At 43.8% G+C, this 16448-nt stretch overlaps 2 protein-coding genes across 2 annotated transcripts in view; both read right to left on the bottom strand.

Moving 5' to 3' along the window:
* The window catches only part of LOC308089223 (H-2 class II histocompatibility antigen, E-S beta chain-like), a 219489-nt gene that overhangs the window by 150956 nt on the left and 52085 nt on the right, over nt 1-16448 (bottom strand). The gene's annotated exons all lie outside the window — the stretch shown is intronic.
* LOC308088491 (A-kinase anchor protein 7-like) lies at nt 1787-4302 on the bottom strand. The gene has a single exon (XM_080432957.1). It carries the CDS (start codon nt 4217-4219, stop codon nt 2981-2983), a length of 1239 nt encoding a protein of 412 aa, XP_080289083.1. The 5' UTR covers nt 4220-4302; the 3' UTR covers nt 1787-2980.

Here is a 16448-nt window from a genome sequence, read left to right as displayed (position 1 = left end):
AAAGATTGATAATCACTGATGTGCGGCGTTGACGTCTTACTGTAATAATATCACGTCATGATTTTATGGCGTTGGCGCTTTGGGGCTCATCGTGTTTATTAACCCCTTAAGACCGGGAACGCATCTCTGTAATTTTTTATTTCTTTGTGCTATTCCAAAATAGCAGATCTACAAGCTCATAGCACGGAATCGAGTGCTGCGCTATGAGCTTGTATATCTGCTATTTTTTTGAAAGATTTTCTGCAAATCTTTGAATACATTATTTTCTAAAGCTAAATTCTTTTACTCAAATCTTTGCTTCTGGGGGTTCTACAATTATCTTCTAAATCCTAAAGGTTTTTTGAAAAAGCTTACGTTGCTAAAATATCAGTGGTTCTCAAACTGTTTCATGTCGCGGACCCCCATCTCAAAATGTGTTGTTCCATGGACCCCCCCAGAAGCAAAGATTTGAGTAAAAAAAATCGCTTAATAAATAAATATGTATATTCAAACATTTGCACAAATCATCACGATTTTTTAAAAAAATAGCAGATCTACAAGTTCATAGCGCGGCACAGAGTGCCGCGCTATGAACTTGTAGATCTGCTATTTTTGAATAGCCCAAAGAAATCTTAAAATAACACACAGATAGATGCGTTTCCCGGTCCTAAAGGGTTAAAGCCAAACCTCAGCAATGCCATGAATGAATTATTAAGTGAAGTGGTATTCCACTCTAATACAGATGAGGTGAAACTAGGACAACGTTTCAATAAGATTCCGGGTGGAGGGGAGTTTTATGTAAGGATGTGAGAGCCTTTACATCCTCCTTACATAAACCTCCCCTCCACTCAGGATCTTTCCTATTCAAACGTGTCCTTACGTTGTAAGGTCAACTGTGAGCACAATATCAGCGGTACATTCTGTACCGGGAACTCATCCGTGTCATTTTTAGATTTCTTTGGCTATTCCGCTCATAGCGCGGCGGTGCCGCGCTATGAGCTTGTAGATCTGCTATTTTTGAAAAATCATGAAAATTTGTGGAAATCTTTGAATATATATTTTTTTAAAGCAAACATTTGTAAAATATGTTGTTCCAGGGACCCCCCAGAAGCAAAGATTTGAGTTACACATTTTCGCTTTAAAAACATATACATTCAAAGATTTGCACACATTTTCATGATTAAAACAAAAATTGCAGATCTACAAGCTCATAGATCTATGACACACACAGATGCGTTCCCTTCCCGGTCTTAATGAGTTAAAACTACAGGAACCGGGTATATCTTTACAGTTGTAGTGCTCGCTGTGAATGGCCCTTGTGAATGGACTGTACTGTGCTTTTACTGTTACTGTACAGTGTACTGCATGTGCTGTAGCGTGTCCTCTCTTAACCTCGCTGTGTTTCAATGCGGCAGGAACTCGGTATCCTCTGGCTCCATGCAAGGGTGTGGGAGGATGGAATGAGAGTGCGTGCGTGCATGCGTGCGCACTCGCCCACCCATAAGTATTGTAGATGCTCTCAGGGTCATGTGTTTGGGAGGTTTTTGTTATGCTTTGCTCTGCCCTTCTCTTGTGGAATGAGGAGGAGAACTGAACTGCTGACAATTACACTCTCGCGCACGCGCACGCACACGCACACGCACACGCACACGCACACGCACACGCACACGCACACACACACACAAACACACACGTGCACGCACATGATACCCGCCAACAGACACGATCCACGACTTCACAAACATTGCTGATGAGGAGAAAAATGCAAGGAAGGAATGGGCGGAATGACACACAAATAGTAAAACCCAGTTAATTTAACTCAGAGTGTGGAAATTGAACAAAAATCCCTCCTGGTCCAGGGGGCCTTGGTGTGTCTGTCTAGTATTGCCTACCTGGGAGGGATAGATGGATTGCAAAGACACATTTAAACCACCTTGTGTTAATTGACATTAAAGTGATTCTTCTACTCCTTAATTGAGACAGGTGCACCATGTGGCTCCATGGCAGAATGATTAATAGCCGGGGTGCCTGTCTCTGTCTCTGCGATCATAATTGACCAATTAGGCCCCAGGAGGAAGTGTAAACAGCTGGGGTTCATTCATGAGGTTGTAACATTGGAGACCAGTCAGACACACTGTTGGTCCCCGGACCCCCTCAGCTAGTGGTCCTGGGAACTGCCAACTGGGAGTCCACATTCCTCGTCAGCTCATACCGTATCTTGTCTCTCCATCAGGGAGCCCATTAAAATGGCATATTGTTGCTGTCAGATGGAAACCGTGTATGTCCGAAAAATAAATAAATGTTCCAATGGATCCAATGTAGTTCATATTTAGTCACAAGCTCTTGTTAATACTTTTCATTGGTTAAATATCTATAAAACCCACAGATAGACTGAACCACTTTCACTTTCAAAACATGTAAAACAAGCTCACAGCGCGTCGCCATGTGACATATTGTGAATAGATCGGCTCTCAGAATATAGACCCTTAACTTTTTAACAAAAATGTTCGGTTAAACTTTTTCGTTTAACCTAACATTATCACTTCCAGCAACTTTAATGTATTTTTGAAGCTTACGTATGAAAAACCTGGTATGCATTTCACTCCAAAGCATTAATATAGAGAACAAAGAGAACAAAAATATGGTTTTCAGACAATCGGCAGGGGAGTGGGCTCCAGAGTGCTCTTATCGTGTAATGGGGCCCGCGTCAAAGTGTCAGTAAATATGTTTTTTTATGTCTTGTGCTGCAAAATGACATGGCGTCTGACCTATTAATAGTTTCTGTTGTTCGACGAGTGTCCACTTTATTTGGTGTTCTCTTTATCTGGTGGCTGCGCTGCACCTGCAGTCGTATTACGACCCACCCCAAGCCCCCAGCACCGGGAGGGCTGGTTGAAGCAAAAGTTGACGAGGGGCCAACTCTGGTACTGCACGTTTGGGCCCACAAAAGTTCCCGGCTCGACCAAAGGGCTCGACTCGCTCATTGCAAGTAGTTTGTTCTCTATTCAATAGAGAATGACAATAGTCTATTGTCATCACGTTGATGACCAAACCTGGAAGGAGGGTGTACTTCCGTATGCGCTGGCAGAGCAACCTTCATTGAAACGAGTGGGTGGGGATTTTCTATGCCCTCTTCAGTTATAATATAGCTGCTCAATGGCCCACCCCCATTCTTAAGTGTTTCCTGTTTGTACTGCTGCAAAGCCCGATTGGAAGCGTCTTTGACCAACCGTTTGCTGACCCTCAGTAGCTCCGCCTCATCTGGCGCGGAACGGCAACGCCCACCGATCCGTAGCGAACTCTCCGTGTGGTAGTATCCATCCTCCTGCTTCTTCTTCAACATGGAGCACAAATCCAGCCTCTCCACCGTCTGCTCTCCAAAACGGCTGTCGGAATAGCGGGAGTATAAGGCCGGATCGAAGCTACTGAAACCCTGTGAGCGGAGTCTGGGTGCCCTGGAAAGCTTCATGACGGTGAGGTGAGGCTCAAATCCGCGGTCGTCTCCATGCAAGAGACCTTGTCCTTTAAAACAGTGCCGCAGCAACTCCGCCAGTCTCTTCAGCGTGTCCCTCTGCAGTCCCGCCTCCAGATCCATAAACACCACCTCCTTCCTAAACTGACCAACCCCCGAGAAGGACAGCACCAGGTCCCGCCCACCCAGCAGCTCGGCCAACGAGGGCTCGAGCTGAGCCAGCGCGGCTGCCGCCATGTCTATTTGCTCCTGATTGGCGAGGTGGGTGACCAATAGGGTGACGTGCAGGCTGGGGGCGGGGATCATGGCTTCGGCCAATCGGGGCTCTTGCCGAAGCACCGCCTCTTGGATCTCGACCGCGGCCGAGCTGATCTGCGTGTTCGTGATGGGGACGGACACGAAGTAGTTGGGACGACGGCTTGGGTTCTTTCTCTCGACGTTTTTCTTCCACGCAACGGGGCCGTTGAAGGCGAACGGGAGCTCCGACGTCAAACCTTCTAGGCGTTCAGACGAGGGCTGCTTGTTCTTCGTCATCTCCCTCCTCTTCCTCCTCTCTCTCGCTCTGTCTGGAGCAGGTACTGGGGTGGGTTCTGTCTGAAGAGAGCCCGTCTGCATCTCGCTGCTAATTGGTCGCATTCCGCCAGCGGGCCTCGTCGCCCTCACATACTCATATTTCATTTTGCCTTGTTGTCTATCTGGACCTTCAATCACCGTCTCACGGGAGACACTGGCAGACCTCGGGTCACAGTTTGACGGCTGGTCGTCCATCACTCCCCTCTGGTGACGTCTACAAAGAAAGTGCTCATTATCATAATACTTGGAGCTAGTCTATGATGTCAGTACTATGACGTCATTTTACATCATCAGGGATCTCTCCATATATGGTCATAAAAGGTACTCAGACAAACAGACACACGGACAGACAGATATAGAGATTTGTAAATTTATAGATAGATATCTGAACTGCACTTCCTCACATCCACGCACGCACGCACGCACGCACGCACAGGCACAGACACACACACACACACACAGACACACACACACACACACACACACACACACACACACACACACACACACAGACACAGACACAGACACACACACACACACACACACACACACACACACACACACACACACACACACACACACACACACACACACACCTTCCGTAGAAGTCCATCGCATACTATGGCCCAGGCCCCACCCACACGTGGAGAGGAGACAGCGTTGATTAGAGCGAGCGAGCGAGAGAGAGAGAGAGCGCGAGTCAACAAAAGAGCTAATGTGCAAAAATGGAGGTGACAGAATAAGCACAAAGGGGTGCAGAGAAGTTAAAAGATAAGAACATGGATCCTCCTTGTAAGAGCAACTGCTAGAGAGAGTGTGATGGTACACTAACATATCCTTTATGGGTTGCGTAATCATTCATTTTACTCGAGGCTCCAGCGGTAGAGAATCTGTGTGCCACTTTTGTGGTGGGTTGGTCTGGGCCCCCCAGAAGCAAAGATTTGAGTTAAAAATGTTCGCTTTACAATATAATATATATATATAATATATATAATATATACATTAATTTGCACACATTTTCTCAATTTTTCAAAAATAGCAGAGCTACAAGTTCGTAGCGCGGCACTCGGTGCCGCGCTATGAGCTTGTATATCTGCTATTTTTGAGTAGCCAAAGTGTAAAATAATGCTTTTTAGCTCAAATCAAAAAGTGACACAGATGTGTTCCAGGTCTTAATGGGCCAAAAAGTACAGGGCCAAATTAGTGTCCCAGTCCAGCCCAAAGGGCAGTACAGAGAGGGCAAGATCATCTTCATTTCTTTGAGATACGCTCTGTCCTTTGTCCTTTTTATCACTGACACTTAGATAACCTGTCTGAAGAGAACTTATCACTAGATGACCCCCTTCTTTGAGCAAGCATGTCGCCTAGACATCAGCCGTAGAAGTAGCAGTGGTGTAAAGTAACTAAGTACATTTACTCAAGTACTGTACTTATACAATTTTGAGGTACTTTTACTTTTACTTTTAAGTATTTCCAATTTTCCAATTGAGTATTTCCAATTTTCAATACTTATACTTCTACGCCACTACATCTCAGAGGCAAATATTGTACTTTTACTGTCTCCACTACAATTATTTGAAAACTTTAGCTACTAGTTACTTTGCAGATATAAATTATTATATTATGAAACACACATTAACCACTTTAGCCTTATTTTATACTATTTGAAAATAGCCGATCAACAAGCTCACAACACGTCGCGATGCGACGCGTTGTGAGCTTGTAGATCTGCTAAGCCGAGATATTGGCACCATCTTGGATCTTGGATTTCTTTGAAATCCAAGATGGCCGCCTTCTGTCATCTTGATGACGTGGCTCCCCTTCCAAAAAGAAACCTATGGTGATGGAGAGCATGTAGAAAAAATGTGCCGCTTTTGTGAGCCGTGTCCACATTTTCCTAAAATCGGGTCCTAAGCAACCTGACTATCCCTTGTATGCCCATATATGGAGATTTCTGTATCTGACTGTCTGACTGTGCCTCTTTTATGCCCATATATGGAGTTCCGTGTCAGGCATGTCCAAATATGGAGTCTTAGCCTGTCTACGATGTCATATTGATGACATCAGGGTTCTCATGGGGATTTGCGGTTTTAATCTACACATTTTGTGGAGATCCTCTGATCCAACTGACTTCCCACTCAAGCTAGAATTTAAAGTAGATTTGGTCCCATACATGGGCATCTTGGGCAAGCTGATATACATGCATAAATGGGCACGTCCAAGCCCATACAGTATATGGGCATATCGGTCCAGATTGAAGGCTCTGGCCAACCGGATCTCCACATCAAAGTGGAGGTTCCAGGGGTTCCACAGATAATTTAATAACATTTACTTTAACGACTTTAACCCTATTTTATACCTGTGCTGTTTGAAAATAGTCGATCTACAAGCTCACAACTTTGAGCTTTCAAAACATTTTGGAAAGATTTTGAAAAACGGAATAATTTATTTTAATATTTATAGCACAATCTTCTCTTAATGGGTCACTGGTACAAGATCTGTTCAGATAGGGTTCTGTGGCAAAATACATAATCCTTGACATGAAAATGTTTCAGAACCACTGATCATGATGCACCAACTTGGGGGAGAGTTCACTTTATGCCCATCTATGGGCATGAAGTGGATACATAGGGACACAGAGATTTGCGAGTAAAGATGGCTGCAGTGCCCACCTCTCTCTTCTCAACATGGTTGTCTATTCTCTATCGTATCTTTCATACAAGGAGAAATTGAGGTTGCCAAGGTATTTTCTTTCTTTTAAAATATTTTTTTTCTTTTCTTGTATTGTTTATTACTTTTTGTTTGTTTTCTCTTTTTTGCCAGACCCCAGGGGTCGGCCTACAGGAGGCTTTGTCGGTCTGCCGGTCGGTCTGTCCCTCTTTTCCTAAAAACGTCACGCGAAGCTTGGCCAATCAAAAGCTTCAGATTTCAACCACTAGGGGTCTGGCAGTGCTCCGAGGAGCACTTTTTCTAGTTTCGAATGACTAGATGTTTGAACAGCTACAGTAATTGTTCATATTTTAAATGTCCTGTCCTCTTCCGACCAGCCCCTCCATCAGTGTCCGTTAGGTAGGATATAGGTTGGCCGTATACGTCTTCTCTTTGAGATGCAGTAGAGTCCCATGGAGGAAGCCATGGCCACTGCCTCCATAGCTGTGACGGCACCGATCACCGATAGAGGCAAATTCTTGTTCTTCTCAATCAGTTCCACTGCTTTGGGGCCCAGGAGGTCGGCCAGCTCCCCTGGGAATCCCAGGACGACCACCGCTCCGGCCACCTGTGCCATGATCGCCGTCGACGCCGTGACGAAGAACAGGAGCCACAGACGCCTGCTGTCTTTGACAGCTCCACAGCATCCCAGGATGCCGATGAGGACCAGGGGCGGCCCCGCAGCCATCAGCAGGTAGCTCAGGAACTGCTCCAGTTGCTCATCCCCGATTTCCTGGATGGAGGATGGAGACAACCTCATCCAGACGCCCTCACCCAGGCCGGCAGCACCTGCCACAACGAGGATGCCACTAAGGAGAAACATGAACAATCTGAGGCAAAAACAATTCAACAATTCAAGGCAATTCATCATCATTCATCTCGGTTCTGCTAGCGTTCTCTACCGATCTGGTGTTTATGTCAACACTTCGAGGGTCTACTCTAGATCGATCTGACTGTCTATCGAGACTTACACAGCTTTTATACCGCTGCTCTTGTCATGACGATGATGATGTCACTCCAAATATGGAGTGCCGTGTCAGCCATGTCCAAATATGGTGTCCATGTACTGTGGCAACAGTGGTAACCATGACAACGTGGACTCACACTCACTCTGACATATCGAGTAACCATGGCAACCCGGATGGCATCAATATGATGTCATAGTACTACTGACGTCATACACTGACCGAGACTCCATATTTGGGCATGTCTGACATGGAACTCCATAAATGGGCTTTTATGCCCATATATGGAGATGTCTATCTGTCAGCCTGTGTCTCCTTTATGCCCATATGGAGTTCATGCCAGGCATGGTCAAATGGAGTCCAGGCCAGTCTATGACGCCAGTACTATGAAGTGATATTAATGACATCAGGATACTCCATATATGGAGATTTACAGGTTTATTGTTTTGTATCCGTCAGTCTCTGTCCCTTTTATGCCCATATAGAGATCTCTATACGTGTCTGTCTGTCTGCCTGTGTTCCTTTTGTGCTCATATATGTATATGTGTATATATGTCAGTACATATCAGTATATACTCATGCATACCCTACATATAGGACACAAATAGACCTAGGAATGCAGCCGAATTGTATTTGTGATAAAGACAAAAAGAATACAATACAAAAGGTGGTCATAATAGGAAGAAATGTATAATTTGCATCTTTGTTTCAGTAAGTGTAAAATATAAATCAAGTTTATTTAGGGCTACACTGATTTATTGACCATATGTCTGTTTTGGCCGATACTCGCCTTGTTGACTGCCATTGGTTTATTAAATAAGATTATCTTCAAACATTTTAGTACTTTTACTTTTGGTACTTGAAGTACATGTTGATGTACCAATACTTTTTTTGTACTTGTGCTCAAGTAACATTTTGAACACAGGCCTTTTTTACTTGTAACAGAGTATTTCTACACTGCGGTATTGCTACTTTTTACTTAAGTAAAATATCCAAGTACTTTTTCCACCGCTGAGAAGTGGGTTACATAAACAGTGTTGCCTGGCCGCCGGCCCACCGCCGCCGCAACGTTACATAACGGGGGCCTGACTGACAGCGCGGGCCATCACATCCAGAGGCCTCTGGCCTCCCTAGAGAACTCCTCTTCACATCTTCAAGAGGAGCCGTGCTGTGATGGTATCTGACAGTGGGACGTGTCTGGGTCAGAACTCTGATACTGCTGATACCCAGGTTTTGTGGGAGAGGAAGCCAGCGGGCGGATGATTTGGGGGGTTGAGGATGGGGTCACAGCCAGGGTTGCCAGATCTGCTTATTACAATTTCCCCGCAAGATTTTATTTGAAAATAGCAGATCTACAAGCTCACAACGCGTCGCGATGCGACGCGTTGTGAGCTTGTAGATCTGCTATTTTCAAATAGCTGATGTATATGTTAAAGTGCTCATGTGGCCCATAGTCGCTTATTTTGTGCTGGTTTTCCTAGACCTGGTTGCTTGCTTCTCTCGCAGAATCTGGCAACACTGGTCACGGCAGGACTGGTGGGGTTGATAAGAGAGGTGGTGATGAACAGCGGTGTAAAGTGACTAAGTACATTTACTCAAGTACTGTACTTGAGTACAATTCTGAGGTATTTTTTACTTTACTGGAGTATTTCCGATTTTCAATACTTTTACTTCTACTCCACTACATCTCTGAGGCAAATATTGTACTTTTACTCCACGACAATTATTTGAACACTTTAGTTACTAGTTACTTTTGCAGGTATAAATTATTATATTATAAAACACACATTCGCCCTGTTTTATACATAGGCTATTTGAAAATAGCCGATCGGCGCGTTGTGAGCTTGTAGATCTGCTATTTTCAAAAGATTTTACTACTTTTGCTTTCGGTACTTTATATTTTTATGCCAATACTTTTGTACTTTTACTCAAGTAACATTTTGAACACAGGCCTTTTACTTGTAACAGAGTATTTTTATATTGTGGTATTACTACTTTTACTTCTTACTATCTGAGTACGTCTTCCACCACTGGTGATGAAGATTTTAACCCTTTTCTTCTCATTTCAGTTCCACCATCACCTTTTACGTACCGAGAGAGAAAGCCTTTTCTCAAGCCGTGGAGCGTGATTCTGGTCCAGTGCGAAACCGGTTCATAGAATTAGAATTTTGAAAATAGCAGATCTACAAGCACACACTTGAGTACTACTTGAGGACATAGAACCACAATGAAAACAAGCCCCGCAGGGCTAATTGTGTTATCCTTTTAGCATAGCTTTTGTAACTGTACTGCTGTACTGTTTCCTAAACTTGTTAATAAACTATTCAATCAATCACAAATAGAAAGTTTTGTATGTATATTGAAAACGAAAAAACACAATAACACCAATAAAACAGAATGTTTATTGACTGCACAATTTCTAAATGGATCTTTCCACATAACAATTCCATAGTGTTATGCAGTATGCGTATGTACATAGCCTATTGCAACATGAGCATGATAACTGCATTTGGTGGGTAGGTATTTGTCATGAACTCACAACAGACACATGTGTTCTCTTTGGCTTCTGCCATTTACTGTGTTAATCAACAAAATGACTACAGCTGGTCAGTCTACTCTTATATATCCCTGCCAGGCTACTGCAAGGGTGTATTAAATTAACACTAATTGCATTCAGCACAGTATTTACTCTCTCTCTCTGCAGTCACCTGAAGCCAAGCGTCTTTTCATCATTGTTACAATCACACAAGCCCATATTTCATGATGTCTTGCTGTGTATTCAGAAAATGCCACGGTTGGCTCTCTGTGCCAAGCGAGCTTCCCCGTATACCCCGAGGCGGAACGCTGCCCTCTGATCTGCAAAGCACTCTCTGGAACCCCTGCTGGCGTCGATAAGCACAACTAATCCACACTGCCGCGTTTGAAGCACGGCGCACAGCTGCTACCCATATACCGCACTGGTTCTCAACAGTCCGGCCCAAACTCGGAGAGTGTACAATGGGGTTATCTCCGGGAACCCAACGTACATTGTAAAATCCACAACGCTAATGTACCTCTGAGAGTGTACAAATGGAACCAAATGGACCGGGTCCATTTGGTTCCGTTTGTACTCAGAAGTACAGACCTGTTAAGGGACCCCTGGTGGTCCCCGGACACGACGTTGAAAACCAGTTCTTGTACCGGAAGATTTAGCCACATTCAACACGGCAAAAACCAGAAGATATACCAGCTCCCAATGTGTCACGATGCTATACGCTGAGCTTGCAAATCTGCTATTTTCGTACAACAGAGTATTAAATTAGGGCTTATAGGTGGTTAACTGGACTTCAGCTGAGTGAGATAGATAGACCTTTACAGAGTTTCAGATACAGAGTAAGAAGTACTGTTGGGTACAGGCAATACAAAGGGAATAAATAACAGAAGCACCATCAATAATGAACAACAGTATACAATAGTAAACGCCTCTACAAATAGCTTGCACTGTGCACAATACAAAACACAAGGTTACAGTGTCATCACAGTATCCCGCCAAAAGCACAACCCAGTCAGTACGTAAGCAAAAGGTATTCACTAGTGATGTGCGGGTCGGGTTTTTTCATGACCCGCCCCGCCCCAACCCGCGACGGAACGCGACCCGCCTCAACCCGCCCCGCGAACCCATATATAAATCTATGGCTCAACCCGCCCCGCGACCCGCGGTGGGAATATATATATATATTATATAGCGCTCTTTTAAGTACCCAAAGTCCCTTTAAATGTCTACAGTAGCACAACATTGTCATGGGCTGAATAAACAAGCATGTTGGTCAAAATAGGGTTTTTTTTTTTTTTTTTCGTGGAGAGCGGCTGACCCGCTCACCCTCAGCCCGCATAATTTTCTCTGAAATCCTGACTCGACCTACCCGCGCCGCGGGTTGACCCGCGGGTCCCGCGGGTTACGGGTCGACCCGCTCATCACTAGTATTCACACAAAATACCAGAATACTGTTGCCTGCACGCACTGCAGAACAAAACAACCCACAGTCACAGTTGTCCATACTATGACTCGCCCTATAGCTTAGCTTTCTTGAGAGCTTCAACAGGGTACGCTAAGACAGTGGTTCTGAATCGTTTTTGTGCCAAGGACCCCCAAATTGATATATATATTTGGTCACGGACCCACATCTGAAAATGTTTCGTGCCAGGGGACCTCCAGAAGCAAAGATTTTAGTTAAAAATGTTCGCTTTAAAAAATATATTCAAAGATTTGCAAAAACGTTTGCGAAATTTTCAAAAATACAACATGAGCTTGTATCTGCTATTTTGGAATAGCCAATGTACAAAATATGGTTGAAGTGGTTAAAATGATTGTGATACTATATTAACTACTTTTGCTGGGGACCCTCTGGTACCCCCCCACCCCAAGGACACCTGGGGGTCCCCGGACCCCACTTTTAGAACCAATGCGCTAGGAGGCTACAGAGGCAGGAGGACATAGTCCAAAAGGGTGGGGTCCAGCTGCATGGCTTGTTGCCAAATCACCAGGCTGAACCCGCAGACTCACTAACATTTGGCGGTGCTCATTAAGTGTGTTGGTGCCTTGAAGTTAGTGTGCAATCAATAGCGCCCCCCCTCCCCCCCCTCCCTCCTCCGATGGGGAACAGCCTGGACGGCGCATGGCTAATGATGCTTCAGGTTGAGAGAGAGAGAGAGAGAGAGAGAGAGAATGACCCGGTTTTACTTTGTATTCTGCACCGACACCTCGGCCGAAACTGAAATATGCAAACCAATTAGAGGTATAGCGGTGGTTCTTCTACCCAACCACACATTAGGGGGAAACTATTTGAGAGTGAGAAGAGAAAATGAGGAGTCAGGCAGCACACAGCAGATTACACTTTTAGCATCGTCTTTAATCTCGGAAGCTCTTGAAGCGGTATGAGCGTGGGGATTCATACTTTATCCATGCACTTCTATCTGTGCAAATACAGTATTTGCCCCGAATGGGAGAAAATAGATGATGCTTCAAGGCTGGAAGCCCCGATCCCCATAACCCCATTCTGTCTGTCTGTCTGAGGAGCGGCTTTCACTCTTTCTAGATCAGCGGGACGCATGCACACACACACACAGGCACACGCACACACGCACACGCACACACACACACACACACACACTCACGGGGCATTTTCATTGATATCCTCCCTGCATAAACGAAGGTTAATGGGTTAAATATTATTATAAACCATATGCACTCCTTAACTTTCACCAGCCCAAAAAAAAAAGATTGAGTTTGATTGACTGCAGCCCTAATGTGAGACTGCTCACTCTTTTTATTTTTGTAAGCTTGTGGATTGGCTAATTTAGCTGAATATTCGCCCCAGAATACGTACTGTGGTTTGTGTGGTTAACATGGGATGAGATGAAAGGCTATGACATTTTAACATGCTTTTTTTTAATAGTCTTTAAAGTGCATGTTTTATATAATTGTATGTACCAATTGCTTGGTCTTGAGAACTAAAAAAATAAGTCTCTGACTTTATTGTGTATTTATCCTTGATGTTCTCTTTCTCTTTGAGTGTCCTCAAACCAATGGCCTGTTTTTTAATACGATGTAGATATGAGCTTCTGTTCTCTATGGACTGGATTGTTGTGATATCTAGCATAAAGAGCATAGTAGAGGTGGACAATGACATCCTTTAGCACCTGTTTTATTTATGTCTTTCATTTAATGTTCTATTTATGTCCCTGGGGATTAATAAGGCCCCCTCTTTCTCTCTCTCTCTCTCTCTCTCTCTCTCTCTCTCTCTCTCTCTCTCTCTCTCTCTCTCTCTCTCTCTCTCTCTCTCTCTCTCTCTCTCTCTCTCTCTCTCTCTCTCTGAATTCAGACATCATTGACTTTTCAATCTCTGCTCTCAGTGGCAGGATCCTGCTGTAGGGTCTGCTGTAAGCAAATGTTGATATTTCTATATGATTTTAGTTCAAAGAGTTACATGATTACACTTTTTTAACATTTTGACTAATGGTATGTTAATTGCATTTCATGTACTGTATACAGCACAGTACATGACAACTGTTTTGTGGTGATAAATTCACACAACTTGAAATCAAATGAAAAATTGGGGCAGAGGTTTGGCTTTGGCATCCAGGGAGTATGTGTGCACAGTTTCACAGCGGCCGAGCCAACTGTGCCGGAGATTAGCGCGCGCACACAGACACACACACACACAGACACACACACACACACACACACACACACACACACACACACACACACACACACACACACACACACACACACACACGGACAGGGTGCAAAACATACTCTCGCCATGCCTTTCGGCCTGGCGGAGACAATTACAAGCAAATCCAGCTGTAAGATTATTTTCCTCTACCTTCACTAATCTACACTGTAAAATATGTTGTATTAATGTAACTCCAAGAGTGTAAAGTGTGTATTAGGTTACATTTGTACACTCTTGGAGTTAACTTAAATTAATTTGAGGCAGAGGTCCTTAAATAATAATCCTTTGAGCCTGTGACATTGAAAGAAGGATGATATTCAAAATAATTCTAATTAAGTTTCCGTGCTTCAAACATGCTTTCATTTTGAACGTGCCAAGGACATTTGTTCCATCAGTGTGTGGTTTGGAATGTCATTTTATTTTTCGAAGGCTATACTGTAATACGCAGACCTCAGAACAGCTCGCCTTACTCACTGAAAACAGACCCAGCCCAGATCTAAGCCACTGTTTCTCAACGTAGGGTTCGGGGACCACCACCCTTGTGGGTCTGTAACGCTGAGGGGGTACAAATGGAATAGTTCAGTTCAGTGATTCTCAACCTTTTTCATTTCAACGATCCCCCAGTTTGACATGGATTAGGCCACTGACCCCCATTTGATACCATTTGTCATCTCTGGGACCCCAATTTACTCTGTAGTCAGTATTCATTTAACTCTCAGAGTTACAGACCCAAAAGGGTCCATTTGAGACCGCTGGTGGTCCCCGGACCCGACGTTGATAAGCAGTGATTTAAGTAACAGGCAGGACAGAGCCTCTATAATAAAGCCTTGGAATGAATATCTAATCCAACATTCTTTCATGATAAAATATCTCTGGCGTCGTTGCATAATGAACCTGTGGAATGGCTAGAAGAGCTTGGACTTTTGTAGTTTCCTTTTTTCCTCTAAGATTTTAACTTGAAACCACTTGAAACCCTAGCATCGCTATTCTGGGCATGTCATAATAGGCGAACATTCTAGCGAAAAAAGCAGTTGTGATCTCACCAAAGCAAGAGCCCGGCGAGGCTTGCTCTATAGACACATTTTTGTATTTGATATACTTGTAACGTTCATGTTATAGCAAAAAGAAAAGAAAAAGAACTCCCGGCCTTTGACGAAGCAGACAAACATTTTAAAACCAGGGGTGGGCAACTTTGTAGATGGTGAGGGCCACTAAATTTACACACTCACTCTGGGGGCCGCATTGTTTATCGGCAGGAACCCCCGGCCCCCCCCCCCCCGTTGACAAAATGAACCCCCCCCCCCTTTATAATATAATATAAATTCAGCATACCAGTGGTGACACAGCAATTAACCCACATCAAATAAGAACACACACACACGTGAACACACCACCCATAATGCATTGTCTACAACAACACAGTGTAACCAGCAACACCGAACCAGAATACGCATTAGAATGAAAGAATGAATGCACTTTTTACTCCTCTGCAGGTCTTTGCAATTAAACTCCTGGCAGCTGCTGGAAATGCTAAATAGAAATGGGGCAATTTTTTACAGTACAAGCAATTTGGGAATGTAAATTTGTCTTCCCATTTTGGGGAAAAGGTAACAGAATACAAACATAGGGGAATGGTTGAAAACGATTTTCATACCCATATCACCAAGAATATGTCTCTTGGGGGATCGAACACGATCAAGTGTCCAGTAGCCTATATTAAAACGTGATTTTGCAGTGGTAAATGTAAGGGTGGTCACAAATGATAATCACATTATGGAAAAGTAGCCTGCATCCTCTCTGGATCCCCCCCAAAAAAACAATGAAGGAGATCATTTTTAATTGGCATGGGACAGTTTTCTTTCCCATAGTATTGCATGGGACACGGTTATGATGTTGTGCTGCTGTGACTACCACAGTATTTGTTCTGTTTACTGATTATGTGCATTTACCCAACATTTACCTTGAGCCGAAGGACAACTTATTGCGCTGTCTATGAGTGTACAGTATGTTCAAAAATGAATAAAAGACTTTCATTACAAAAATATAAATAAATCGTCTGGCAGCTCTTCAATAGGAGTCCTTGGACCAGAGAATGAAAAACAACAGCTCTGACTATCACACCACAAACCAAGCATAACATCTGACCTTTCTAAATCAATGAAATGGTTCTGGCTGGCATTTCTCAAAGCTGCCAAAACAAGACAATGCTGGTGACCCGACACCTCTGGGAACTACGGCAACTATTCCAATGCTAAAATACATGTATATTACTGTAACACGTATGCTACTTTTTACTTGGTTCCATGTAGGCTACTAAGAAGGAAGAGGCATGTCAGTAGAGTCATTCAAAATGAGAGTAATGGAAATAATGTTCATTTTGCAACGCTAGAATGCATTTCTAGTGCATTTACTCAACTACCATCCTTAAACACTTTAAACCTGGTGTCCCTATATATTTTGCACTTGTCATTCAAGTTCATTCAAGTTAGAATCTTGAAAACATTCTTAAAAACTTGCTTGAAGATCAGCCAT

This window comes from Gymnoscopelus braueri (assembly GCF_963280865.1).
Source record: "Gymnoscopelus braueri genome assembly, chromosome: 7".
NCBI classification, from domain to species: Eukaryota; Metazoa; Chordata; class Actinopteri; order Myctophiformes; family Myctophidae; genus Gymnoscopelus; species Gymnoscopelus braueri.
Note: the sequence above shows the minus strand (reverse complement) of the source record. Positions and strands in the feature narration are given on the sequence as shown.

Coding starts and splice junctions, on each gene's coding strand:
- LOC308088491 (XM_080432957.1), bottom strand. CDS start 4,219: ATGGACGACCAGCCGTCAAACTGTGACCCGAGGTCTGCCAGTGTCTCC.